At 48.8% G+C, this 27,817-nt stretch overlaps 1 protein-coding gene across 15 annotated transcripts in view; it reads left to right on the top strand.

The window, feature by feature from the left end:
• The window catches only part of OTOF (otoferlin), a 98,169-nt gene that overhangs the window by 41,973 nt on the left and 28,379 nt on the right, over positions 1-27,817 (top strand). For 7 of the 15 annotated variants that reach the window (XM_062622586.1, XM_062622588.1, XM_062622593.1 and 4 more), the window contains exons 6-17: positions 9,028-9,057; positions 14,912-14,985; positions 17,471-17,591; positions 17,877-17,931; positions 20,195-20,326; positions 20,775-20,837; positions 21,714-21,798; positions 23,074-23,233; positions 24,463-24,649; positions 24,989-25,175; positions 25,847-26,070; positions 27,581-27,692. In XM_062622586.1, the coding sequence (XP_062478570.1) occupies positions 9,028-9,057; positions 14,912-14,985; positions 17,471-17,591; positions 17,877-17,931; positions 20,195-20,326; positions 20,775-20,837; positions 21,714-21,798; positions 23,074-23,233; positions 24,463-24,649; positions 24,989-25,175; positions 25,847-26,070; positions 27,581-27,692 (1,430 nt within the window). The remainder of the gene's footprint in view (positions 1-9,027; positions 9,058-14,911; positions 14,986-17,470; positions 17,592-17,876; positions 17,932-20,194; positions 20,327-20,774; positions 20,838-21,713; positions 21,799-23,073; positions 23,234-24,462; positions 24,650-24,988; positions 25,176-25,846; positions 26,071-27,580; positions 27,693-27,817) is intronic. The other 8 variants (XM_062622587.1, XM_062622589.1, XM_062622596.1 and 5 more) reach the window with 3 other exon arrangements.

The raw sequence follows: 27,817 nt of genomic DNA on the forward strand, positions 1-27,817 counted from the left end.
AGAGCCCTGTGCTAATGCATGCTGTGCAGGAGCCAGCCTGCCCTCAAAGTAGGAACAGGTCATTAAGGGATGGACATTTGCTCCCCATAGAGTCCCAGCAGGATTCATGGCAAGGAAGCACAGATGGAAAGCTCTTTTTTGCTATTTTCCCACCATGATGAGGAAAAGTACCCAAAGGGCCCCAGCTCCCTGCTAATGATTCAAGCAGAGACAAGTAGCACACTGAGAAATAAGGCTTCAGTCAGTAGACCCGCGGGAAGCAGTCTGTGGGAGGCTTACTAGAAATAATCTTAAAACACCCCTGTGCTTCAGGCTGGGAGAGCTGGGCTTGCTCAGCCTGAAGAAGGCATTTAATTTTTGCTGCCCAAATGAAAAAACATAGAATCACAGAATCCCAGGTGGGAAAGGACCTCAAGGATCATCTGCTCCAACCTTTCTTGGCGAAGTGTGACCTAGACCAAATGGACCAGAAGCCTGTCTAGATAGATCTGGACTCAGGAGCAGGCAGAGGAGCAGGTGGGGAAAGAACAAGAGAAGGTGGGTTAACATGACATGGCCCTTTCTGTTCCCCTGAATGTCACATAAAGTTTATGGGCCAAGCCAGTCTGCAGCTATAGAATCGCAGAATGATTTGTGTTGTAAGCAACCTTAAAGCTCATCTAGTTCCACCCATCTAGTTCCAACCCCCTGCCAGGGATGGGGCAGCCACAACTTCTTTGGGCAGCCTGTGCCAGGGCCTCACCCTCACAAGTGTAAAATGTTTCTTCCTTATATTTAGTCTGAATGCCCCCTCTTTTAAAGACCATCACCCCTTGTCCTGTCACTACAGGCCCTGCTAAAAAGTCTGTCCCCACACATGGGGACCTGGTTTAACTCCCATCTTTGCAAATTACTCTTTTTATGATCTGGGGAGTCTTCCTTCCTTGCTCTGCCTTTCTTTCACCCCACTCCCAGCTTCAGGACCCAGTGTTCTCCTTTTCCTCCTAGTCAGTCCTCTGGGAGTCAGATATAGATGTTCCCAGTATGGGCTAGCCCAGAGATCACACAGCTTTGGCAGGTCTCCTAGCAGAGGTAAAGCCCTCTCTAGCCCCAGCAGAACCAGCACGGTCTGGAGTGGCTCTGCCACCTTCCCATGGAGCAGAACATTGCCCCAGCCTGCAAATATTCATTAGAGTTGTTGGGGATCATGCTCTGGTGCTTCACCTCACACTGCCAGTACCAGGAGAGCCAGATCCATCTGCATCAGCAAAGGTTCCATGCACTGCATTCAATCCAGCTCCTGCAGAGCTACATCAATATCTCTGCACCAGGTTCCCACCATGCAGGTGACTGGGCTTCAGTGCTACCAGCAGAACAAAGCCTTACCAAAGCTAAAACCCAGCAGTTCTGACTGCTCACTTTTGCCCACATTGGCTGCCTCCGTGTTTCACACATGGATTTTGAGTGGCTGGGCAAGCTGGCAGCCAGTTGGAGACAAGAAGCCAGTACATGTGAGGAGGAGAAAAGCCATTAGCATCCCAGCTGAAAAAGCCACCAGCAAGATGGTCTCACACATGAAAATGTGCTAAAGAGACATGGCTGGGGAGAAACAGCCTTAACTGCAGACACACCATGCTGGGCTCTGGCTCCTACCCCGCAGGAGCAATCTGGTCTCTGTGAATGCAGCTCAGCGTGCAGGAGCGTCTCAGAAAGCAGGCTGTGCGCTGGGAACACGGGGACTCAGGACAAAAAGACTTACTTTTCCTTTATTTTTAGTTTCTTATACCTGTTAGGGCATCCTCCTTGACTAGTGCTAGATCCTGGATAATCCCTTGCCCTGACTCAAGGCATCTTCATCTCCTCTCCCACCTTTGCAGGGTGTCTCTGTGTGTGTTGACTCTCATGTGTCTGCATTCCCACAGATACAAACATCTCTGCTTGATGCTAAGCATGGGACTGTTGTCACTGATGTAAACAGGACCCCTGTGCTTTGCTTGAAGCTGCTATCTGAGAGTAATCCCGCAGCTTGCCAAGCACAAAATCGTGATGTGTAGGAGCACCTACCCCATTGTTCAGCACCTACGGGCTCCGCTGTAGGCAGGGAGGCAGCTCCAGCAGAGCTGGAAGCAGAAATGCCTTGTACCAGTGCTGCTAAAACCATCCAAGCTTTGTTCTCAGGCCCCTTGGAGTAGTGCTTGTGTCCCCTTGAAGGTGCTGTGCAAGTGTTTGCAGGATGGGACCTGAGCTTTCAAGCTGTGATAGTTGTTTGTGTCATATTAGCCATGTGTTTCTTCTGGGCAGGGAGCTGGTGGGTTTTAGGCTAGCTAACAATGCAGTGAGCCAGCATGGGGTGACATCAGGACTTCCCAAGGGGAAAGCAGCTGGTAATTCTGCTTACCACCTGCCAGGCACAGGGTATAGGGCACAGCACTGACCCACCACAGCTTTTTCCAGCCTAAGTATCTTTTCTCTTTAAGCAAATTCACCACAAGCAGAAGGGAAGAGGGGAAGAAGGAGGTTGGGGTGGAGAGGACCAGGTCCCTTCCACCCTTGCATGGAGCTTGACCAGCCAAATAGGCACAGAAAACTGGTCTGGGTTGTGCACAGACCCTGCAGGCACAGCAGGCAGTGGTGTGAGTGGCAGAGGGAGGGTCAGCTCAGTGCAAGGCGATTGTGGGTTTATAGACATGCATGGAGTGGTTTGCCGTGTTGGTGTGTTCTGAAGTTCTTCCTGTGCTGAAGCAAATAATGTTGGTTTTTACAACACTGACACAATGGAAGAGCCCTCTGTCTTCATATCTCAGCAGGTTTTTTTCTCTCTCTCTGTAAATGCCCTAGCCTTGGAGACGATGCAGAAGAGCAGCACTCTAGGTAAATACCCACACCAGCCCTGCTCAGATGGTGGCCCTGAAATGCTGCAGTGCTGAGACACACTCTAAGTCTTGATCTTCAGAGAATGCTCCCTTAAACCCAGCTTAAATGTCAAAACTTGGAGGCCCAAATCTGTTAAGTCCAGATTTAGCTGGGGCTCACAGGCTAGTAGCCTGCTCACCCTGTGCAGAATCCATTAGATGAAGCAGGCCAGGACATAGGCAGTAGCACCTTCCCAACTGTTAGATCAGTATTGTGGTCCCTGGCACAGATTTGTCTCAGGGATTGTTTATGATAGCACAAGAACATATTTATGATATGATAGGTTACACCCAACAAGTAGCCTGTATGCAGGTTTGGGAGGGAAGGAATTTCACCTATACGGAGACAAGCTGTGTCATGGCGAAAGAATGAGCCTTCGTCCATCTATTTACCAATATAGACTTATCCCTAGATTCCCCCTGTGGACATAAAGAGAGATGGGCACTTCCAGAGGTTGCTCATGGAGAGCAGGTACCCCTCTGGCCTGCCAAAATTTGGGTGGGGTAGGGCTGTCCGTGTCACGGTTCCTGTCCAACTTGAAACCAAGATCCCAGGAAGCATCACCTGATAGCTGTTGACCTTGAAATATTCATGGACAGGACAGAGCTCTGCAGCCGAAAGCAATCTGGTCATGGTGAATTATTGATGCTGTCTTTTCTTGTGAGTACCCAGTGGATACCAGACATGTCTGATGGGAATCGACCCTCTGCCGGCCACTAATTACCCCCGCAGGTCACTTGCTCCAAAGCTGGGGTCATTGCCAAGCACTGGAGTTGAACTTGGTGATGAAAACACCCATGACAGGAGTATGGGAGAGGCAAGACCCCCTGCTTCTGTCAGGCCTGGGCACCTTGCTGGTCAGCCTGTGCTGGTCAATGGTGCAAACACATTTGTGTGGCACTATTGCTGCTCAGCTTTCCAGAGCTGCTGTGTGGCTATAGAGAGATAGAAACTAGAGAGTGCTGTGAGGTGCATCCCAGCACCATCCTGCATGGTCCTAGGGAGCTCAGCAAGGCTCTTGTTATGATCCCAATCCACCTAGGTTGCCCTTACAGTCAGAGAGAGGAATCTCCCAAAGGATGTTTACCCACATAGGGTCTAGCTCAGCCTTTGGTTGTGGTGGAAGAGCAACATGTACAGCTCACAACCTCTGTGCCTAAGTAGAGAAGGAGGATCTGAAATTGCTAACTCAGGTGTGGCACTTGGGCACAGATCGTAGGGATGTCACACATCAGACCAGTGCCTCCCATCAGCATAACCAGGCAAGTCCTGGGGTCCTTTTCATCCTGAGCAAAGAAAATGGAAAAGACCTCACAAAGAATATCAGTCCCTGTCAAGATTGTCCCATCCTTTCTGCAACCCCTCTAATGTACTATTAAATTGCTATGGGAAAAAAAATATCATCCTGAGTACCCTAAAGAGCAGGAGGAGGGCTGTGAAAAGCTGTTCAAAGCAATGAGTGCAACTGTGAGTCCCAAAGCAGATCCTCCAGCATCTTGAGAAGCTGTTAGCATCTCTAATCTGGGTTGACCTCAAACTGATCTAGGAGATCTCCAGATCTAGCCGGAGCAATGGATGATGCTGGCTGTGCCAGGATGGTGACAGCTTCTGTGCCATGTGCCAGAAGCGCAGATCCTGTCACCAGCCATGACTTTCCTGGGGACAGTGTGAGGGGAGCACAATAGGCTGGGTGCACACAGCTGCAGTTACCATCCATCAGCTATCTTGGAGCACCCCATGGCGAGGGGCTGTGGCTCAGACAAACCACTAGCCCTCCTCGGAAGGGATGTCCCTGCACTCAACAGGTCAATGTTTCCCTTGCTGCTGGTGGGCTGCTTCAGGAAGCCTGACACTGGTTTTGACTTGTTTTGTTCTGTTTTTTCTCTTTCTCTTTGGTGCCTCACTCAGGATTAAGTTTAACGATGGATACAAGTCAGTAGCAAGGTACCAAAATGTCATGAATGATGGGATCTGGGCTTTTATGAGGAGGTGGCTCTTTATCCCAGGCCATCCCAGTCACCCCACATCCCCCAAATATGTGACTGTCCAGGCATAAATATGACCAGAATTTGGGATACAGGCTGGTTTAAGCTCCAAATTAATTCCCAAATCTTAAACCAGGAGAGCAGGGTATGTGGTCCAGGCAGGCCTGGGTGAAGCCAATGCGTCATGCATCCCTATCACAGCACTTCTCTGCAAGTGGAGGACAGCACACAGTGAGTGCTCTGAAGCTGTAGCTGAAGCCTGCAAGGCAGGAAGAGCTGTACAGTAGCATTCAAGCCTTGTGCTCCAGGAGCTTTCTATGGGACCCAGCCATACCTGCAAGCCTCCTCCATGTCACATTGCAAAGGAGAAGCAGATCCTCAGGTCCCTTTAAAGCTATATCCCATATAAGATGACAATGGTGATGTTCACCCCATCTCTAGGGCTGGTGGACTTCTAAAGGTTATATAATATATATATATAAACAATATATTATAGTACATAATTATATAATATATATGTAGCATATAATATATTATATATAATAAAATTATTGATATGTATAATTATTATTATACAAATCAATAAAAATAGATCTGTATAAGTAAATTTATCTGGCATGGATGAGTCCAGGACAATGATCCCAGCCCAAACCCATCCCTGTAAGTTTGTTCTCCATTGCTGCTGCTCAGTATCTGGGGGTAGGTGGAGAAGATGTGTAAGGAACCTGCAGAAGAGTGCTGTCCACACACTGGCATGCAGGACCTGGGTGGTTGCAAAGAGCTGTGGGACAATGTCTTCTCAGTACCTGCTTCAGCCTGGCAGGACCCCCCCAGGGGGTGGTGGCATCCGTTAGCCCCGTGGGCTGTGGGAGGGTATGTCTGTTTGGGTTGGTTTGTTTCTTGCTCACATTCATCCTCCTGGCTGTGTCTCTTCCAAACAGTGAAGACCCTGAAGACCCCAGGTACTGGGCATGGTATCCCTGCTTCCCTCAGGCCCCTTGGGCATGGTGTGTGCATGTATGTGACATGCGTGTTGGCATACCAATCCCTGCATGGCATTTGGACCCAGGGAAGGGTCCTAACTGCTTCCTGCCCTCTTCTTCTTGGGAAGCTTTCTTGTATTCACTCCATCCCCTCCTCCACAAAGAGCAGGGCTTCTTTGTATTTGATCTATTCTCCCCTATGCCCAACAAGGATAAATTTCCTTCTAGTCAGGGGCCTTCCAAAGGAGCTTTGAGGATAACATTTGTCTGTCTGCCTAGCTATCCACCCATTCATCTATCCATCTCTTCATCCCAATGCAGTTATCACCATCACCATCTGTCCATCTGTCCATTAATCCATCTCAATGCAATCCTATGCATCCATCCATCTTTCCATACATCCTATTGATACTATCTTTCCATCCATCACTGCAATTCTCACCATCCATCCATCCATCCATCCATCCATCCATCCATCCATCTCAATGCAATCCTACGCATCCATCCATCTTTCCATACATCCTACTGATATTATCTTTCCATCCATCACTGCAATTCTCACCATCCATCCATCCATCCTACTGTGATACTATCTGTCCATGCATCTACACATAACATCAGCTAGCCCAGTGCCAGTTTATCCAGCCATGCTCTTTTTCTGTCAGTTGTTCTTTCTTCCATCTCTCCTTCCTCCTCATTCCAGCACCACCAGTACTGTCACTATCTCCGTACCCAGTTCCCTGGATGCCAGTGGGTTAGGAAGTCCTGTTGCATCAAGATTTCCCTCTGGCATGCTTGTGAATCGGGTTTGATTGATTGCTTGGTGCATGTTGCTGATGGGGGTTTTGAGGGGAGAAGGTGGGCAAGGGTCTTTGTCACTGCAGCAGGATGAACCATGTCTGAATGAATTGCTCTTTGTGATTGCAGAGCTAAGGCTAAGGGGAAAGAGAAAAGACACCTCGTGTTACCATTCAGGTATCCCGACTCCCCCTATCCCTGCTTGTGCCAAGCTCCAGCCGCTGGCCCCTTGCAGCTGTGTTACTGCATCCCCCTGAAACAGCTGCAGGCAGGACCACAAGTTCCTCTGTGCTATCTATCTAGAGTGCTTAACACCAAGTTGCTGGAAGGTATAAAATGAAAATTCTCTGGTGGTGCCTTTTTCAGGCACCAAGAGCCCAAACTGTGGCTTTCTGCAGCCAGAGAGGCACCTTTTGCTGTGAGGCCTGCTGTGGAAGGGGCAAGGGTAAAGGAGGGGAGGGAGAAAGTGTATTCTGGTGTTAGCTGCTCCACCAGGCCCTTGGACCAGGATATCCAGGTCTCTCACGTAGTGCAATCGCCCCATTCACCCAAGCACTGATGTTATGAGAGCACAGGACCAACAGCACCGTGAGCTGCTGTACATCGGAGCCAGGAAAGCAGAGATATGCAGGAGGAGGGAGACATTCAGAGCAAGAGGGCAACCACAGTATGTTCTTGTGTCCCTCATCCAGGCTTCATTTACACCAGTGAAATGAACAGGGAGAGGATGCAGGCTCAGGTACTGTCCTGTCCCTTCCCCACCCAGGGAGGTTACTCCCATCCTGGTATGGGGAGACCAGACACTGTGGCACCCCAAGGCAGTTTGGATGGGTGCTGGTGGGGAGGTAGAGTTTCCCAGCTGGGCTATAGCAGGGAAAGGTCTTGCATCACTGAGATGCTCAGGGAGATGCAGCTGCTGGTCCCTGTCCCTACAGCATTAGGGCCCAGCAAAGCAGCATGGTCAGGTGAGATGGTGATGGATGAGCTATGGCTTTGTAGGTTGCCCGGACCACATCCATGAGCTGCAGGAGAAAGGATGGAGTGATTTAAATCCTCTCCCAGCACTGGGCAGGGCACCAGGGCAGCTTTTACAATGCAGATGAACCAGCTGAGCTTCCTGGCATTGGTGTTTCTTTTCTCCTATGGCAAGCTCAGTTGGCAAGGGAATAATTTCTGATGGTTTGACCTCAGAGCAAGTGTCCGTGCAGGGAGAGAGCAGGACCACTTGCTTCAGAAGGAGTTTCTGGGTGGGTTTCCTTGGCTGTTTTCCAACCCAGGCTCCAAATTGATCCCTGCCCATGCTGGGCTGAACAGGAGAATCCAGCCTTCCACCCAGGGCTGGGTCCTGCTCCCCATCTTGTGTTGGAGCTGGTCTTCTGGGCTTCACCTCTCTAAAAACCTATCCTGTAACACATCAACAATGTGTCTGGGGAGTTGTTGTTGTTTTTTCTGGGTGCTTTTCCAGCAACGCAGTGCACAGGAAGCTGGAGATTCTTACTCTGAAGCCACCCTCCTGTCCCCCATTCCCAGCACAGATATGGCCATGGGGCAAAACCAGCCCTCCTAATCACTTTATAGAGCTGATAATTGCTTCCTCCTCCCCACTTTACTGATGCACAATGGGGGAGATTAGCCAGAGAAGAAGGAGTGACTGACTGACTGAAACAGGGGGGCAGGTCCCAAAGAGAGAAATGTGGGAGCCCTGAGAGAAGGAAAACAGGTTGGAAAAGCCAGAAAGCAGAGCAGGGGGGTGCAGAGTGAAACAGGGAGGTGAGCATTCAGTGTTTCCTGTACAGTGTCATGGCAGGAGGATGCAGTGTCAGTCTGGGCAGGTTTGAGGACCCCCAGATCCAGCCCATCTCAGTAGTCCTCTCTGGAGGGAGGATATGAATACACCTTTGTGGGAGGATAAGGAAGACCATCCCCCTCCACCAAAAAGGAAAAGAAGCCTTATCTCCTGCCCCAACAGCATCCCAGACCTGTGCACATACCCACCCACATGTATGCCTTCACAGCTCTAGCTGCTTTACTGGCCATGTACACACATCCACTGAATGCCCATCACCTCCACCTCCTAGTGCAGGAAGCTGTGGTTCTCCTAAGCCCATCTAGCCTAGCAGAGGTCATGCAGCAATGCTATCCACCTAAATTACAGGTGTAGGTAGGACAGGGGTGTTTGGGGCCAGCCCTGCTGAGGAAGGTTGCCCATGATCACAGCCCACGGATGGGGCACTTTGAGCATGTGTGAGGAGCAGGGAAGCTGCAAAAGGAAGAGCAGCCTCTATGGTTTTGTGGTCTGATTGAAGCACTTGAAGTGCACTGAAGGTTTTTTGCCTTTTCTTCCCTTGATGCACGACCACTGGCTCCAGCAAAGGCAAAGAGAAGACGAAGGAGCACAAGTAGGTTTGCTCTCCCTGCTCCTTCTTCTCCTTATTTCCAGCTTTCCTAGCTCATGCTGTGGCTGATCTGGTATACGATGTGCTTGGTCTTTCTCTATAGCTGAGCCTTGTCAACCCTGGAGGAACTTGGGTGTGTGGCCTTAGGCTTAAGAGGGAATACTTGTCTACAGCAAAAGTCAATGTAAAAGGCTTGGAGCAGAGTCTGGCAGCACTGGCAGAGGACTTTGAGGTCCTTAGAGAAGTCTGGCTCCCATCAGGTTTGGACAGGTCCTGGCTCTGGGAAGAGTTTCCCAGCTTGGTCATGGACAGCATGTTCAGGGCTCAGGGCAGGAGAGGGTCTGGGTGCAGGTCCTCAGCACAGGGCAAATGGGACTTAGCAGCAGCTTTACAGCTCCTGTGCCTACAGGTCAGGCTGCCGCATCATCCATGTGGACAAGTTTCTTCAGCTCCTGCCTTTCTTTTATCCCCAGCTGCTCGCATTGGTGTCAGACCAGGCTGTGTCTGAGCTCTCTCCCAACAGCAGCATCCTCCAGCTCTCTACTCCTGTGAGTGCTGGGTAATCTCCTGCTGCCCAGGGGATGATCCCTGCAACCACTGCAGGGCACTTCCCAGCCAGTGAGGTCTCTTCTGGCTCGTATGGATTGCATTGCAGCTGAAGGACCAGTTTCTGCTCGTGTCTTCCTAATGGACCCTCCTAATTAATGGGGTAAAGCGAGGAGGCAAAGATGAGATGGGGAGAGGGAAAAATGTCTCAAAGGAGTCAGCAAGGAGGGGGCAGACTCAAGGAAAGGTGGGAAGAGATCTCCCTGCACCAAACAGCCTGGTCCTTGTTGGTTCCCATTCCCAGTTTGGCTGTGCAGGGAAGGGGGAAGAAACAGACTGTGTCTGAGGGTTGGTGGTGAGCTTGAGGCTGGTGTGGGTAGCATGAACCCATGGGGCTGGCAGTGGGGTCTGTCCCCATTACAAGTGGAAGAACTGGAAGTCTTGTTAGCACAGGGGTGATGGAGGCAGCACCCATCTGACAGGCATAACTTCTGCAAAGAATTGAGCCATGGAAACCATGTTCCCTGCTCCCAGCTCCTCAGTCAAGAGCAATGATTAAAATGTCTTTCAAGCCATGAATAATTAACAAACAACCTGCAACTGTATCTTTAACTAGAAGCTGGCCAGGAGAGAGACTGCTTCCATCTTGCTGCCCATGTCTCAAAATACATCATTCCCTCCGAGCTCCCCTCCTGGAGAGCCACACAGTGGAACCCTAAAGGACAAAGTCAAGTGCTTCAATTCAACATAATTTGTCTGCTCAATCCGATATTAGAATCACAGAATCATATAATGCCTTGGGTTGGAAGGGACCTTAAAGTTCATCCAGTTCCAGCCCCCTGCCATGGGCAGGGACACCTTCCACCAGACCAGGTTGCTCCAAGCCCCATCCAACCTGACCTTGAACACTGCCAGGGATGGGGCAGCCACAGCTTCTCCGGGCAACCTGTGCCAGGGCCTCACCACCCTCACAGGGAACAACTTCTGCCTCAGATCTCATCTCAGTCTCCCCTCTGTCAGGTTAAAGCCATTCCCCCTTGTCCTGTCCCTACAGGCCCTTGTCAACAACCCCTCTCCAGATTTCTTGTTAGCCCCTTTAGGCACTGGAAGCTGCTCTAAGGTCTCTGTGGAGCCTTCTCTTCTCCAGGCTGAACAAGCCCAGCTCTCTCAGCCTGTCTCCATAGTAGATGGGTGCTCTCCAGCCCTCAAACATCTCTGTGGCCTCCTCTGGACTCCAACAGCTCCAAGCTCTTCTGATGTTGGTGCCGCTAGAGCTGGACCTAGGACTGCAGGGAGGGTCTCACCAGAGTGGAGCAAAGGGGGAGAATCCCCTCCCTTGATCTGCTGGTCACGCTGCTTGTGATGTGGCCCAGAACATGGCTGGCAACCATACTGCAGCCAGCATTTGTTGTCTTAAATCACAACTTGCAGGAACCCAGTCTTGACCCTGCTTCCACATTGGGTTGCAGTGGTCCAGCAGCTTGCACCATTTTGGAGGGGAGCACGCAGGCAGCAGCATCCTCACCAGTGTCTCAGTTCTTTAGGAAACCAGCCTTATACCCAGGCTGTGGCAAAGGGGGGCTCTTGGTGCTGCTGCACAACCTGTGTCGGCATCTCAGGTTCACGGCTCCTCATGTAATATTCATGTGTAGATGGTGTCAGCTCTCCACCAGTGCCAGCTTCCCATCCGTGCCGTCGGATGCCTGACAGGAGCAGCAGAGGGGTTGGCGACCTTTGCTTAATGCTGCAAAGACCCTGCTGTGACTGGACAGGAGGCTTGGCTGGAGTCCCCATCCCTGCTTGGCTCCTGAACCGCACATCGAGCACAGCTCTGCCCAAGGCACCAGGATGGCTACTCCACCATAGACAAGCCTCTGGCTGCTCTCCCGTCTCAGCTGAGCTCTTCCAGCATCTCCTCCTGGGGGAAGCCAAGTCCTGGTCAGCCGGTGGGTGAAGGGATGGGAAACAGGAGGTGTATGGGGTGTGTCTGTGCTCACCTGGCTTGGAAAAGGTGACAGACGGGGCTTGGGAATGGTCTGGGAGACAAGGGTGAGCCACTGGGCATCTGCCTTCAAAGCATCTGGAATGGCTTCCTCCTCATCCATCACTTACTTCTTTCCTTCTTCTCATCACATACCAAGTATGCTGCCAAAATTCACCAAAATCCACTTTTTGGGTTTTTTTTTCCTTCTTTTTTTTTCCTGGGCAACCTGATCTACTGGAAAGTGTTCCTGCTCATTGCATGGGAGTTGGAGTAGATGACCTTTGAAGGACCCTTCTAACCCAAACTATTCTGTGATTCTATGATTTCCTTCATATCTTTTGTTCCTTTTTTCTCCCTTCTTTTTTTCCCTTCTTCTTTTTTTTTTTTTTCTCCTTTGTTTTTCTTTTTTTTTTTTATTATTTTCCTTGGTGACCTCCAAACTCCATGGATCCCTAGATATTTGTCTCCCTTAGGCTCCAGTCCACTGCGATAATACCAGTAAGGGGAGCGGTGAAGGAAGGCAGCAGCACCAGATGTTGTAACTGGGTCTGCGACGAGCAGCAGGGAGATGTGGTCAGGGTGTGGGCATGGAGGCAGCACCTGAAATTTTATGCCACCAAGAGACCTTGTGCCCTCTGGACTCTGCTTTCTGAACCAGGTAGTGCTGAGGTTCATCTTGTGGATGTACCAGAGGCTATTTCCCATTTCTGGGGCCTTTTCTGCAGCGTTACTACTTTTAGGGACCTAAGCCAGACCAACTACATCCTCAGTGGCCACGCAAGGATCTTGTTATTTTGGGTCCTGGTAGAGGACCACCACTGCCACCGTCTTCTCAGCAGTCATACTGGCTCCACCACCATAGAATCACAAAATGGTTCAGACCGGGAGGGACCTTAAAGTTCATCCAGTTGCACCCTCCTGTCATGGACAGGGACACCTTCCACTAGAGCAGGTTGCTCCAAGCGCTGTCCAGCCTGGCCTTGAACACTGCCAGGGATGGAGCAGCCACAACTTCCACACCATCCTGCTGCTCTTCTGCTTTGTTGTACTTCCCAAGGAACCTCAGGAATTTCCAGGACAAATATAGTGATTTTATTATTAAGCATCTGCAAGCAAAGAGTGCCAGCTCTGGGGCTGGTGGGATGTTTCTTTCTCCATTTCAAATAAATTAAGTGGAAAGAAGGGAATGTAATGTAACCAGCCCTGGAGGTGCATTGTCGTACAGAGGGGCTGTGTGTCTGCTGGAAGGAAATTCTGTGGTGGGGAGCGGTCTCAGAGCAGAGTTTCACAGCCTGCGCTATTGTTACAGCATTTACTCATATAGAAAAATGAGTTTGCAAGTAGCTTAGAAGTGTTACTTCCCCTCTAGCGCCTCGAGACAGATGTTCCCTGGCAGGATAACAAATATGGAAACGTAGCTCTCATCTTTCCTCCTCTATCCATTGAGCAACTGCCCTTTCACTGAGGATCCCATGGATTAGTCACAGCTATGAGAGACTGCCTTGCGGCCTAAGCATTGCATTAATCCCAATTAAACCTCAGCTATAAGCAGTTCCTGTATCTTATGCTGGCCTTCTTCTCCAATTGAATTCCCCCTCCTTTGGTGAATACATTATTCTCCTATTCTCCTCAGTTTTCTTCTCATTTGCTCTGACTCTGCCAGCAGCCTGCATTCTTCCAGTTGTGATCTAAGACAACACATGCCTCAGGCTGGCTGCAATGCCAGGACTTCTTTGCTTTTCAAGAGATATAAAAAACAGTACAACTTCACCCTTTGGCTTCAGCCAGCTGTGATCAAAGCAGATACTGGGGGGTCCCACAGTTTCAATGCTGACACCTGGATGATGGGCAGCGCATACCAGTTCTGCTGCAACCAGGGACGGTGCTGAGCCCTGGCAGCAGCTTGGAGGTGAGGTCCAGGCTGGAGGAAAGGTTCCCTCTTGCTTCCAAGCTGTCCCAAGAACATCTCCGTCAAACCTGCAAAGGTTCTGCAAAGAGCAACGTTTTCAGGCAGTTGGAATTTTCCAATTAAAAAAGTTTCCCTTTCAGCTTTTCCACCTTCTGCTTTTGGGGCAGTCACAGGCCATTGCCTTCAAGCCTCTCACCAGCTGTTTGCTCTGTACTGTTGCTATTTGCTCTTTACTATTAGAACAAGGCAATTGCATGGTCTGACTTGTTCTTCTCGCTGCTTTCAGTTTTACTGATGCTGTGGAGATTTTCTTCCTACTGATGTTTTTAGCTGAATCTTCAGGCTAAAAATCCTCATTACCTCCAGACTCCATAACTCTCACCAGGGTAACTCAGAACCTTCTACCTCTTTGCAACAGCAGCATGGACTTACCCTCAGACAACAGGGAACTGTCTCCTGAAAATACCTGCAAGGCTCTTACTGTCTTTAACAATCTCTGCCCGTTTGCTAGATCTGCATTTGAGATCACCCAGATTGCAGTGCAGAAATCCTGTTATTTACTGAATCCTCAATTTGTGTGTATTTGCTGTATGTGTATGGAACAAATGCCAAGTAACACTGGAGCCCAGACTGTCAATGGCCTTGTGGTTGCATAGGCTGGTTTCTGGGCTGGAGTAGCAGTCCAAGCCCCACCAAAACATTTGGAGCTACAAGTTGTACTTCTTAAACTTACTTTGAAATGACGGGTATTTTTAGACAGCAACTGGCAAGCAATTTGCACACAATGATTTTATCAGCCAATCCAGCCCAAACTGCCCCGAGTGAACTTGACCCTCCCCTAGAATCAGAAGGGGAGCTAAGACTGACCTGGTGCTGGTGTTTAACGTGCTGAAAGGGGAAAAATCATGTTGCTGCAATGGGCTGCTGGAAATGCCTAGGATCTGCACAGGTTTGCTGCTGATCTAGATAAAGAGGTTATTGATTTCTCACAGCAAGGTGGTTGAATGGTTTAATTTTTAGCAAATGGTTTTAGGTAATTGCCCAGGGAAGCAATAGCAAGTTGGGAGAGATGAGAAGTCTGTGCACAGCAGGTGCCAGCAGCAGAGACAGGAGGAATGGGTTGCAGGGAAGAGTTTGTTCAGTGCTAACACTGTGCTCCTGCCTCGTATTTTATCCCAGCTTGAGGTATTCCCAGAGAAAAACAAATGAGACCCAAGACTCAAGGCAGTGCATTTAGCTGCAAACTTGACTCTGCCCTGGGGCATGTTTGCAGCAGGCCTTGCTTAGTCTTTCAAGTTATTATTTCCTCACTTGCTTTTGAGCTGTGAAAGGCTCCTCATGTTCCCATCCCTGACTCCTAATAAACAGCAAGAAAAAATACAGTAATTGATGAGTGTTCTTTCCTTCTCTTCTACCAGAGCCGGGAAAGGAGTTTTTTCAGCCATGAAGCTTGGCAAGACACGTCCATCAAAGGATGACCATCGGAAACAAGGTACGTTGTTTCTCGGAGGAGGTTGTTCCCTGCTCCAGTGCTGCTTTTTGGCTGTCCTCCACATCCCAGTAAGGCACCTGAAAGATCATAGAATCACAGAAGGGCTGGGATTGGAAGGGGCCTTAAAGCTTATCCAGTTCCACCCCCCTGCCATAGGCAGGGACACCTTCCACTAGAGCAGGTTGCTCCAAGCCTCGTCCAACCTGGCCTTGAACACTGCCAGGAATGTGGCATCTACCAGCAGATCTGGGAAACCTGTGCCAGTGCCTCATTACCCTCATCATAAATTATTTCTTCCTTATATCTAAGCTGAATCTGCCCTCTTTTAGTTTAAAACCATCATCCCTTGTCCTATCACCACAGACCCTGCTAAAAAGTCTGTCCCGAAAGTGAATGACATCAGGCATAGCCAGTTGGTAACTCAGGGATTAGTCAGGGAGCAGTAAGTGCTCAGAAGGACAGATGGAGAGATGGTCTCCATGAGCAAATGGCAAGTAGGAACTGATGGAAAGAGTTTCCTGCTGAAGGCTTGGCCAGTTATCACCCACCTTGTGATATCACACCCGTGGCAACCCTGGGACTCATACAGGCAGCTTCTGGCTGTATTCAAGGGGTGATTTGCAGATACAGTGATGCAAAGCAGGATTTAGCCCTTGCTCCTTGCCGGGTGTACAGTGCAACAGCACCATGGGAAGAAGGACTCAGTTGTTTGTGGCCAGGGCTCGGCACAGCATTGGTGCTGAAACCGGATGCCTTTCTGGAAACACACAAGGGGATCAGCAATTGGAAATTCATTGTTGTTTCCATTCAGACCAAAGGATTGGGTTTCAGTGGCAAAGAAACAGGGGAATGTGTGTTTGCAGCAAGGACAAACTGTTGCTTTAGACAGTGTTTCTGGGTGAACTCCACTGTTTTTCAGCCTGGTTTGAGGACAGAAAGAGGGAATTTGGCCTGGGACACCAGTGCAGGTGGAGGCATTGGCATCGAAACCTGGGTGGCCTCCCTCTCTCTCCAGTGCCTGGGTATTCATCTCGTGGTTAAAGCTCCATCCAAGACCATGGGGAAAACAGCTGGAATGAGAAGGCAGGGAGAGACAGTGTGCATGGACAGGTAGTAAAGTGCCTGCACAGATCAGGACTTACTTGGGATCAGGGAACAGTTGCAGCACAGCTGCTGTACTGCATGGTGTGGTCAGTGCTGCACAACTCTGGGACTCCTTCTTCCACCTTCCCTAGGTACCTCTGGCATTTACTCATCTTACTGGGGCTTTGCTCTCTTCACACCACCCTCTTCTCTCAGCCTTGAAACTGTATTGGTTGCAATTCCTACCATTGGTCTGGCCAGCTAGTGTTGAGGTGGGGTGGATGTTTTGCAACCACTACTTACTGGCCAAGCCAGCATCCCTCTTCTGCCATGGGCTGCTTTGCTCCCATACAGAGCCTGTTCTGCTCAGGTCAGACTCACTAGACCACTGAAAACCAACCTGGGAGGGTGCTACTACATCTGCCCACATGCACCTGGTAGGATTGAACCTGCTGAGGTGCTTCTCAGCTGGTGGGGCTCTGACTCAACCTCAAGAACTCCAGTTGAGTTGAGGACACCCTTTCCTCACCCAACCTGCAGCACTGTGTCTCTCCAACCTGATGGAAAGCTTTTCTTAACACCCATCCTAGATCTCCCTGGCTTCAACTGAGGCCCATGTTGCTGTAGAAAGCCAGGCCAGACTATGCTGAAAAAAATGATTTCTGGTCTGCTGGAGCAAGCTGCGACCTTGCATTAGTTAGTAAAGAGACAGGAGCAGCATCTGTGTTGTAGGAGTGGATTTGGTGATACCCTGCTGTAGCAAACCAGTGACCTAGCAGCTATACTGGTGCTTCTGGCCCCAGAGATAAAAAGAAATCATTGCTGCTTTGTGATCATTTCTTGACCAGAGCAAAGGTAGGATGGGCAGGCACAACGCGCACATGGGCTGCACACAAGAAAGTTCCATCAACTTCTTCCAACAGAAATGCAGACCAGTGGACAAAGCAACTGTGTCTCAAAGGTGCTGGGATCTGGTGTCTTGACTTTCCCTGCAGCAGTTTTTCATCTTGGGAAATGACCCCTTTCTCCTGTTTTTCAGACCTCTCTTCCCCAAAGCCAAACAGTTAGCTGCCTTTGCAACCACTCTTCTGGTATGTAGAACTGCAACACTTGCCCAAATGCTCTTTTCACCCCTTGAAGTCTGAGGTGTTTGTAGTTTACATTTTCTTTCTGCCTCCACAAACCCGTATAGAGGCACACTGCCCATGGAATAATGTGTCACAGGAGGCAAACCTCATTTTTAATCCCTTTTTAGAGCAGGTTGTCTGTGACCTGACACGGTGACCATTGTTCTTTCTATTATCAGTTGAGGTTGATAGAATGTATTGGTTACCTTTCTCTTCCCTTTAATTATTCACTGAGTGGAAACAGTAAGAGACATTCTTTTGTCTCCTTTATGCAGATGAACCTGCCGTTTTGGAAGCAGAAGACCTGGACCGAAAAGCCCTGCTACAGGGACTAGAGCCAGACACCATCTCCTTGGCTTCTGTTACAGCTGTCACCACCAATGTCTCAAATAAGAGGTGAGGTCCGGATGTGAGCTTGTGCAAGCCAGGAGGTGGGGTCACAAACATGTGTCCCCTGAGATGGGTATGTTGGAAATCACATTGCCCCGTGCAACCGTTTGGAAATACCTGACCTGCTACAAAGGGCACCAATGTTCAGTGATGTTTCGCAGCCCCAAGGTTCATGTCCCTCAGGTTCAAAGAGGGCAGGAGATTCAGTGAGGTGGCTCTGCAAATGCTACATCACAGCTTGCAGCAAGTCCATCTGTGGTTTCACTGAGGGTTTCTTCTGCCCCTCCAAAGGTCCAAGCCTGACATCAAAATGGAGCCAAGTGCTGGGAGGCCAATGGATTACCAGGTAGGTTTGACAACGTTGTGCCTCCAACCTTGGCTTACAAGGGTCACAACACAGGAGGTGATGGGGGGTGTTTTGCAGGGAAGTAGTTTGTGCTGAGTTTCAACATTGAGCTCACAAAGCACAAGAACTGGCAATGGTCAAGGTTGTTCAGCCTGGAGAAGACAGGGCTCCATAGAGACCTTAGAGCAGCTCCCAGTGCCTAAAGAAGCCAACAAGAAAGCTGGAGAGGGGCTTTAGACAAGGGCCTGTAGGGACAGGACAAGGGGGAATGGCTTTAACCTGACAGAGGGGAGATTGAGATGAGATCTTAGGCAGAAGTTCTTCCCTGTGAGGGTGGTGAGGCCCTGGCACAGGTTGCCCAGAGAAGCTGTGGCTGCCCCATCCGTGGCAGTGTTCAAGGTTAGGTTGGACGAGGCTTGGAGCAACCTGGTCTAGTGGAAGGTGTCCCTGCCCGTGGCGGGGGGGTGGAACTAGATGAGCTTGAAGATCCCTTCCATCCCAAACCATTCTGTGATTCTACGATAAAGTCAAGATTAATTAATTAAGTGGTTTTGCTTTCAATCATGTGGAGCCCAGAAATTCCATGTTAATCTGTGATTGAAACAGGCTGTGTCCAGCACATTTCTCTTACTTCCCAAGACCTTTCTGTATGCTGCTTAGCATTCAAGATCAGTGAGCCCTGGCTGGCAGTTTCTTGCTTAGTGGATTTCCTCAAATAGGCTGGTATGTGACTGCTGTTGTCCTGTTCAGTTCCTGCCACTGTATCTAGAATTAGAAGAACCAGATGTTTAGTTTCCCAAGGCTCAGATGATCCTTGCTGCTCCCTTTTATGATACTAATTGGTGCCAGTGTGATTCATAAATTCCTCTTCTCCTTTTCACCAAGTCATGCTGATCCAGCAGCTATTTAGCTTTATGTCCACACCTCTCAGCACAGCAACACATTCCTGGGGACATCTGGGAACACTGCAAGTAATGATTTTTTGTTAGAGATTTATTGCAGATCATTTGCAGCATCCACTGCAGACCAAATGTAGAGGCTTACAGGGAGTGATCATGCTTGGTACAGGAGGGGGAAACAGAAAGAACATCATAGAGAGGAGGGGAAGGTGCAAAACAAATTTCAGCCAAGAGGCAGAAGGAACACGAGGTTGTTATCTAGTCACTGTAAACAGGAAGACCACAAGGTTGGCGTTATGGGGAATGGCTAATGTCTGGCATGTAACAGGACCTGCAGCTCTAAACTCATTCATGAGCAAGGCACGTGCCTGGCTCACTTCTCTATGTCTGCTTTCCTTTGACAACCGGATTTTGTGGAACATCTGAGAATTAAGAGGAAAGGATGTTGTCTCTCACACCCTATCTGAGCATCTTTTAAAGAAATCTGATTGAAAGTCAAGCCTCTTAATATGTTACCAAAATGAAATTTCCCCAAATTTACCCATAGAGATAATAGAAAAAAGGCAGCTGGAAACTGAAAAGATTTGTTACCTGCATGGAATTACACCTTATGTTTTTAATTAAAGTTAGGAAATTTCGTAGTAGCATAGAATCACAGAATAGTTTGTGTTGGAAGGGACCTTAAAGCTCATATAGTTCCAACCCCCTGTCATGGGTAGGGACACCTTCATTAGATGTTGCAAGAAAGGGATTTAGATATTAGCTAAGTACCTACTATTAATTTAATGTCACAAGGTGGATTGAATTGTGAATGACAGACTTCTGCATTGTAAATATATGCAAATGCTTCACCTGGGTGATTCTGTTGAAGTTTATTCTTCATATACCACATAGAGGAGTACCTCATTTAAATATAATGGCACATGTCTTTTCATGTATATAGGAGGGTTGGGCCAGGAAATAGTGGGGAATACTGCACAAAGAATAAATAACAGAATATTTCAGTTGGAGGGGACCTACAGTGCCTTCTAGCAGAAGTAAGTGAAGCCAGTGGGGTCTCACCAGCCAAGGTCCACTCTCACAGTTTAGCTAAACTATTTGACTTTACACCTTGTGTGAAGCCACCCATGTTCTGGGGATGAAGCAACAGGGATGCTCAGGATCTCCTGCATCCCACAGTCTCTTGCAGCTTGCCTGGGCTTTGTCCAAGCAGCCTGGTGTCTTTGGTGTGACCAGTAGACACCAGAGTTTCCAGTGCTGCAATGCAAATCCCTTTAAAATGAGAGATGAGGAGAGGGGGGTGAAGGCAGGGAGCGGCAAGTGATGCTCTCAGGAGGTAAAGGTACACGAATCCCACTCCACAGGTCAGCATCACCATCATCGAGGCCCGGCAGCTTGTTGGGCTCAACATGGACCCCATGGTCTGTGTGGAGGTTGGAGAGGAAAAGAAATACACGTCCATGAAGGAGTCAACCAATTGCCCTTACTACAATGAGGTGGGTCTGTCATCTGGTGATGCTCATGCCTGCCCCTTTCTCAGGGTCTACATTGCCATGATTATTAAATGCTACTTCTCATCACTTGGGTTGTTTTCTTTTTGTCTTCTGTCATTTCTTGTTGGAATAAGATGAAACGTCAAACAACGCAGAAAGAGAAATGATGCTTTTGCCCTCTGGTATTTTGCAAAAATGTTAACAAGTGCACACTCCCTTGTTCTGTGCTAGTTTTTCTACGAAGTTACTGCTTCCTTCTAGCTCCTCAGGCTGCAGAGGCTGTCAGTGTTGGGGCTCATGCAGATGAATCTCTGCTGTGGCATGTACTGCATAATGCTTCTCCAGGCAATCACAGCTTCCCTGGCTGCAGCATGCACTGTAATACTGCCTTTCAATCCCAAAGGAACCTGCCCCAGCTGTCCTGCTGTCATAACTGCTCTTTCCCTTTCAGTACTTCGTCTTCGATTTCCACGTCCCACCAGATGTCATGTTCGACAAGATCATCAAGCTGTCCGTAAGTGAACATGGTTGTGTTGTCCTTTTCATGGGGCTTTGGAAGGAACCAGCCCATTCTGCATATGCACTGGGGATGGATTTACAGTGATGATTTGATGCGAGACCCCCAGTGGGAGTTGAAGTGTTTGGTCCTACGAGCCTCACCTCTTCTTGCAGACCCCCAGTCCCTCTTTCAGTTGCTGACCTCCATTGCTGAGCCCACATGGCTGTGCTCCTGCATTTGCCATCTTCCTCTGTGGATGATCTCTGATATTTCAGAGCTAGGCAGCAGTAAACTCATCATGGGATGTATTTAGGCTTGGGGAGAAGAAAGACCTTCCTGAGCCTGCCAGAGTATTTCCTAGGGCATGATACAGGCAGAGCTATTGTGGAAATTGGGGACTGTAGATGCTGAGGGAAAAGCGGAGGCTGCAAGCCCCCCCCAACAGCCAGAGAGGAGGGTGATGAACATGATTTGCAGATTCACTGACCAAAGCACACTAATTAGCAGTATCCATATCAATCCCAGGCACAGAGTGGCTGTATGAATTCTCCCACAAAGGGAATTAGACCATAGATTTTGAGCATCCTAAAGACTCATCCTCCAGATAAATGTCCCAGTGTTTGTTGCCATAGTGGCTGGAAAATTTCATTATTTATTTTTTGCCTTTTTTTTTTTTTGGTATTCAATACAAGTATATATTTCCAGTACCATTAAGCAAGAGCTGTCAACCCCACCAGGCCATTTAGTGTCCTTATGCAAGACAAGGTCCTGCAGGGACAAAGGAAGATGCATCAGCTCCCTTCCCATATGACACTGAACACCTCTGGGAAGAGCCTTATGGCTCACAGTGCATGGGAAAAGTCTGATTTGTTTTCCCATCTTGATTTCCAGGTGATCCACTCAAAAAACCTTTTGCGCAGTGGTACCTTGGTAGGCTCCTTCAAGATGGATGTTGGAACTGTTTATACCCAACCTGGTATGTAAATGCTGTTTACAGCTTGTCCTGTGTTGTCCTGCACCATTGAATGAATGTCTTTGCCAAGTAGCCAGGCAGGTGCTAGTTCCCTTGTGTGATGCTCATCTAACTTAATGTTAGTACCTTAGACATAAGCACATCACCTGGGCTCCCTCTAGGGCCAGGAAAAAGCACTCGACGCCTCCAGAGAAGGCTGGATATCCCAGACTGAAATAAGGTGTTACAGGCAGATGTGCTGGTCCCTATCCACTGACCTTCTGAGGAACGAAGCCCAAAGAAACTTGCTTAGGCAAGATACCAGTCTTCCAGATAGCTGAAGATCATGGACTGGATCTTGCCCTCTGTGTCTGGCATAAACAAAGAAAGGAAGATGTCTGGTGTGCAATGGAGAAGAGGTTCATTAGAGCTGCTGTTATGTTGCTTGCCATGCAAGGGCCTGGTGCTTGAAGCATGATGGAGGCCAAGACACAATGCCCTTTCAGAAAATACACCTCCAAAATCACTGCTGTGTTTTTTGGTTTTTACCTCGGTTCTGTATCACACCTATTGCAACATTCTGCTTCTGTAAATAAGCCTGAGAGCTAAGATGTGAATGAAGCCTCCAGAGTCCTGAGGGGCTTGAGTCAGCAGATGATGAGGGGGACCTTAAGGTTGCTTCTGGTCTGATTCCTTGCTCTGCAGAAGGATGATGTCTTTCTAACATTTAAAAAGCACCGGAGACCTTATAGGCATAGAAACATAGAATCATTTAGGTTGGTAAATACCTTAAAGATCATCAAGTCCAATTGTTAGCCTAACAATTAACAAACTACCAAGTCCACTACTAAAACATGTCCCTAAGCACCATGTCTACATGTCTTTTAAATACCCACCTCCAGGGATGGTAAATTCCAGCGATGGAGAATCCACCACCCCCCCACCCCCCCAGACAGTTTATCTGACTACTTCTGTCTTCAACATGAAACCCATCTTCCTGCCCAGGGAGGCTGTGAATGCTCCATCCCTGGCGGTGTTGAAGGCCAGGTTGGACAGTGCCTTGGGTGACATGGTTTAGTGTGAGGTGTCCCTGCCCATGGCGGGGGGGGTGGAACTTGATGATCTTAAGGTCCTTTTCAACCCTAACTATTCCATGATTCTATGATTCCTAATGAATTTCTCAGGGTTTCTGTCTCAATTCCTCACATCTGAAGCTCCTACTCAAGGGAAGGATATTTCCTGTCCTTACAGTAATTGCTGTCTCATTTGATAAATAACTGTCTTGTTCTCTGCTTCCAGAGCACCAGTTCTACCACAAATGGGCCATTCTTTCTGACCCTGAGGATCTCACTGCTGGGCTGAAAGGTTACCTGAAGTGTGACATTGCTGTGGTAGGGAAAGGGGACAACATCAAGACACCACACAAAGCCAATGAGACGGAGGAAGATGATATTGAAGGGTAAGGATCCCCACAGCCAGCTTCACATAGACTTTTGTGGAATGACTTTTCACATCTCTTTACCTTGGATTGTTAAAAGAGCACATCAGGCCAGCATCCTCTCTAGTACACCTACCCTGTACAGTTAAACAAGAGGGACCAATAAGCTGCTTTTCAGAGAGTGAGAGAACACATGGCAGATTACTGGTGCAAATCCAGGTGATACCAAGTACAGACCAGTTACTTCTGACAGGTCAGACCATCTGCTGGTTGTTGAGCTCACCACCAGCCTGTCAACCAATGTGGTGTTCCCAGTGTTTACCTAATGCTCCTGTTGGTGATGGGACAGGATGGGGTCTCATAACCCGCTGACAGGGCAGAGCAGGGGGGTCTGGATGAGGTTTCCCAGGCTGCACGGATGGGCAGGGCTTTTTGACTCCCCAAAGAATCCGAAAGGTCACAGAAGAAAAATCATGAGAATTTAAAACTTATTTCCATCCCCCAAATATTTCAGACTAATCAAGTATTTCCAAGTGCAGCCACAGGCTTTCAAGCCTACCTGTCAGTCTCTCGCCACATAGTTAGAAACCCAGACTAGTGGCAAAATACCAGCTCAGCTCTGTGGACTTGCCAGGGTGCAGGTAGCTCGAGGCACCACCTAAACTATTTTGGGCCATCATTCCATGCTGTAGTGGTGATATTATCCCGTTTTTCCCAGCAATTCCTCTAGAAATCATTTTGTTCACATCATCCCCTATTGCTCTCATTTCTTCCCCCCCCAAAAGAGAGCCACATATATGAGGAAAACCAATTTGATGGAGTTCTGTGTTCTTCCCCAAAATAATCACCCCAGCTCCCCCTGCACACTGATAAAGAAAGCAGGCTCTTCTAACATCCCATTCATCTGGCCTGCTTTAGACGTCCAAATTAGGCTCAGTTTAACTGTCCTCTAGACTCCACTGACAATAATTATTATATCCCTTCAATGGAATGCACATTGTCCCAGGGGCACCTCAAGAATACTCATGAAGGGGTTCATTTTGATCATGAAGTCACCGTTCCTCATCCCAAAACAGGAGGCTGAGCAGAAACAGGACAGCAATAAAATGTGTGGCTGCAGAAATGGTCACCTTTGCACTCCCACAGAGTCTGTGCTCACAAAATGGGACATCTTCTCCCTCATTAGTAAGCCTCCTGACAAACCTGCCAGCCCCAGCAGCTGTTTCCAACCCTATCTGTTGGTGTTACAGGAACCTACTCCTCCCAGATGGTGTCCCTCCAGAGAGGCAGTGGGCTCGTTTCTACATCAAGATCTATCGAGCAGAGGGACTGCCCCGTATGAACACCAGCATCATGGCCAATGTGAAGAAGGCTCTCATTGGAGAGAACAAGGATTTGGTAGACCCCTATGTGCAGGTGGTTTTTGCAGGGCAGAAGGTGAGCAAGCTGCATGTGGTACCAGGGTGACCCTGGAAGGTAACATGAGCAGGACCAGCCATTGTACAGGAGGCCAGAGATTATCTCAGTTGTCCTAGCTCGTAGATGCTGTGACGCATGGTAAAGCCACCTTGTTTGCTATGTTTCCCCTCTCTTGTTCAGACCATGATCGGTCTGCAGCACTCCCCAGTTGAGGAAAGGAGCTCATTACCTTGGAGAAGAGAGTCCCAAGGCAGAATGTGTGTTTCAGTGGTCATTAGCAAGGGAGCAGTTCAGATTGTGGTGGATGGCTTGGGAGCTCAAACCCCTCTCTAACATCTATCTCCTCCCACTTGGCAGGGGAAGACATCCATACAAAAAAGTAGCTATGAGCCCCTCTGGAATGAGCAAATCATCTTCACGGAAATGTTCCCTCCGTTGTGCAAACGGATAAAGATCCAGATCCGAGACTCAGATAAAGTCAATGATGTGGCCATTGGTACTCATTTCATTGATCTACGGAAGATCTCTAATGAAGGAGACAAAGGTAAAGCTAAGGTGGGGAGCAGATTGAGCTACCTTCTTCAGGGTAGAGAGACATCCCTTCTGCAGAGTTAGCAAAATAGCCTAAGCTTCTTTCCCACTCCTTGAGATAGCTGCTTCTTGGTTTCCAGCGAGACCTTGATTCATTGCAGTGGTCTTCTGAGGTCACTGGACACACACTCTTTGAAAACCAAGCCCTGTCACAAGTCTCCAGTCCAATAGCTGAAAACAGACACCCAAGAACAATTTTATCTTCCAAAATATTCATCGCCATGAATGGGTGAGTATGTGACAGGCTCCCCCATTCACACACACATGAACACACCAGCACATATAGGACCAAAATGAAACCAAAGAAGCTCTAGAAAAGGATTTAATGGCATGTTCTTTTTTTCTTGACTCTCACATTGGGTAACTTGCCCAATGGGAGACTCATTTCTGTCAGCCTCTGTCTTTGGGCTGGTGTACTGCACAGCCCCCATCACTGCAAAACTGCCACCATGCGTGATTGCAAGCATGCACCTCCATGCACACACGTGCATATTCCAGCCTGAATCACCATGCACAGACCAGAGAGGTGATGCCAGTCCATGAGTGAGCTTGTACCTGAGGCAAAGACATTCCGTCCTTCTCACATTCCCCCCCCTCCCTACGTGCACGCTTGGTCTGCTGCAGGCTTCCTGCCCACCTTTGGCCCCGCATGGGTGAACATGTATGGTTCCACTCGAAACTACACCCTGATGGATGAGCATCAAGAGCTGAATGAGGGTCTGGGCGAAGGCGTCTCCTTCCGGGCCAGGCTTTTGATGAGTCTTGCTGTGGAGATCTTGGACACCACCAACCCAGAGATCAACAGCTCCACTGAGGTGCAAGTTGAGCAGGCCACATCAGTTGCTGACGTAAGTCACCCCTAACCCTACAGCTGCCAGTGGTGAGTCTTATGTCTCAGTCTTCTTAGGTGTTTATCCTTGGTCTCACTAACCAAAGATTTCATTTAGTGTTGTCCTCAGCACAATGAAATAAAATCTTGCAAGGATTTCAGATTTTATTATCATTCACATGTTCACCTCTCTCAGGAGTGCTGGTTAGAAGGGATATCCAAGTGAAGGAGGATGCTAAGCATCATAGAGATCTTTTTCCAGCTGGCAGTTAGACAACTCAAAGAGAGCAATCTCCTAATGACAGCTGTCTCACTCCTATCCTGAAGATAGGTTTCAAACAGAAGCCAAGAATCTAATCTACTTTCCAAGCCTTTCTGGCAAGGTGGAAGTCATCAGGGAAATCAAAGGGTTGTTTCCTAATAAGAGAAGCCCCACAGCTTTAGCCCTGATATGTGGAGCCCGTAAGGCTGCTGCCTGTGCTCTGCATAAACAGCCAGATCTAGGCTCGTCCTACCCCGGGGATGATACATATGTCAACCCATATGAGCCCAGGGTGTGAAGTAGAAACGGAAAAATCTGATGGCAGTGCATCCTCTGAAAGCTCCCCTTCAGAAGTAAAGTGGCCTTAATTAAGCTCCAGGGAAACGAAGCCACCTGGAAACAAAGCCCTTCCAGTTCTGAAAAAGCATCCAGGCAAATCACAGAATCCTAGAATTCCATCTTGGAAGGGACCTCAAGGATCATCTGGTCCAACATTTCTAGGCAAAGCATGACCTAGCCTGGATGTCCCAGCACCCTGTGCAGCTGAACCTTAGCAATGCCCAGCACTGGGGAGTCATCACTTCCCTGGGAGAGTATCCCCTGGTTGTTCACACTGTGAAAAATTTTCCTCGTGTCCAGCCAGAGTTTCCCCAGCAGTAACTTGTGCCCATCACCCCTTGTCTTTTCCACATGACCACTATTAAAAAGGGAGTCTCCATCTTTGTAGCCACGCTTTAAACACTGGAACATGGGGATAAGGTCTCCCCTGAGCCTTATCTTCTCCAGTCTGAGCAAGCCACGCTCCCTCAGCCTTTCCTCACATGGCTGCTCAGTGCTTGGATCATCTTTGTGGCCTTCTCTGGACCTTCTCCAGCCCATCCACATCTTTTTTGTACAGCAGGGACCAAAACTGAACACAGTGTTCCAGGATGCACTGAGTGGTGCACTGTGGCTTGATTAATTCAACTGTGAGTGAACTCAGTCTTGTATTCCTGAATGTCCCTTGGCCGCTCTCTCTCATGCAGGGGGTGACTGATCTCAACACATTTAAAAGTTAGGCTAAAGTCTTTTAATTAAACTCTCCCTGCAATTACCCTAGAGATGGTTCACGCTGGGAGAGAGAAAACCCTCATGGTCCCCTTGAAAGCCCAAATGGTGGCACCTTGCCTTCACAGAGCCCATGAGGGTGCTCAGAGGCGATGCACCCCTCTGTCCAAGGGGACCTGCATCCAGCTGACACCAACCCTGATCCCCATGATTTCTCCAGCAGAACTGCACTGGGAAGATGGAGGAGTTCTTTCTCTTTGGAGCCTTCCTGGAAGCTACCATGATCGACAGGAAGATTGGTGACAAACCCATCAACTTTGAAGTCACAATAGGTTGGTTGTTTTTCTGGGAGGGTGCTTTTGAAGCAAGCCTGGTGGGGAATGCAGGATCCACGGTTGAGATCAGGGTTTCTTCCCCATTTTAATACCAACACATGCTAGACAAGCAGGGTGCTCAG

The sequence above is a fragment of the Pezoporus occidentalis genome, unplaced genomic scaffold (genome assembly GCF_034315485.1).
Source record: "Pezoporus occidentalis ecotype Australia unplaced genomic scaffold, CSIRO_AGI_Poc_V1 ctg244, whole genome shotgun sequence".
Lineage (NCBI taxonomy): Eukaryota > Metazoa > Chordata > Aves > Psittaciformes > Psittacidae > Pezoporus > Pezoporus occidentalis.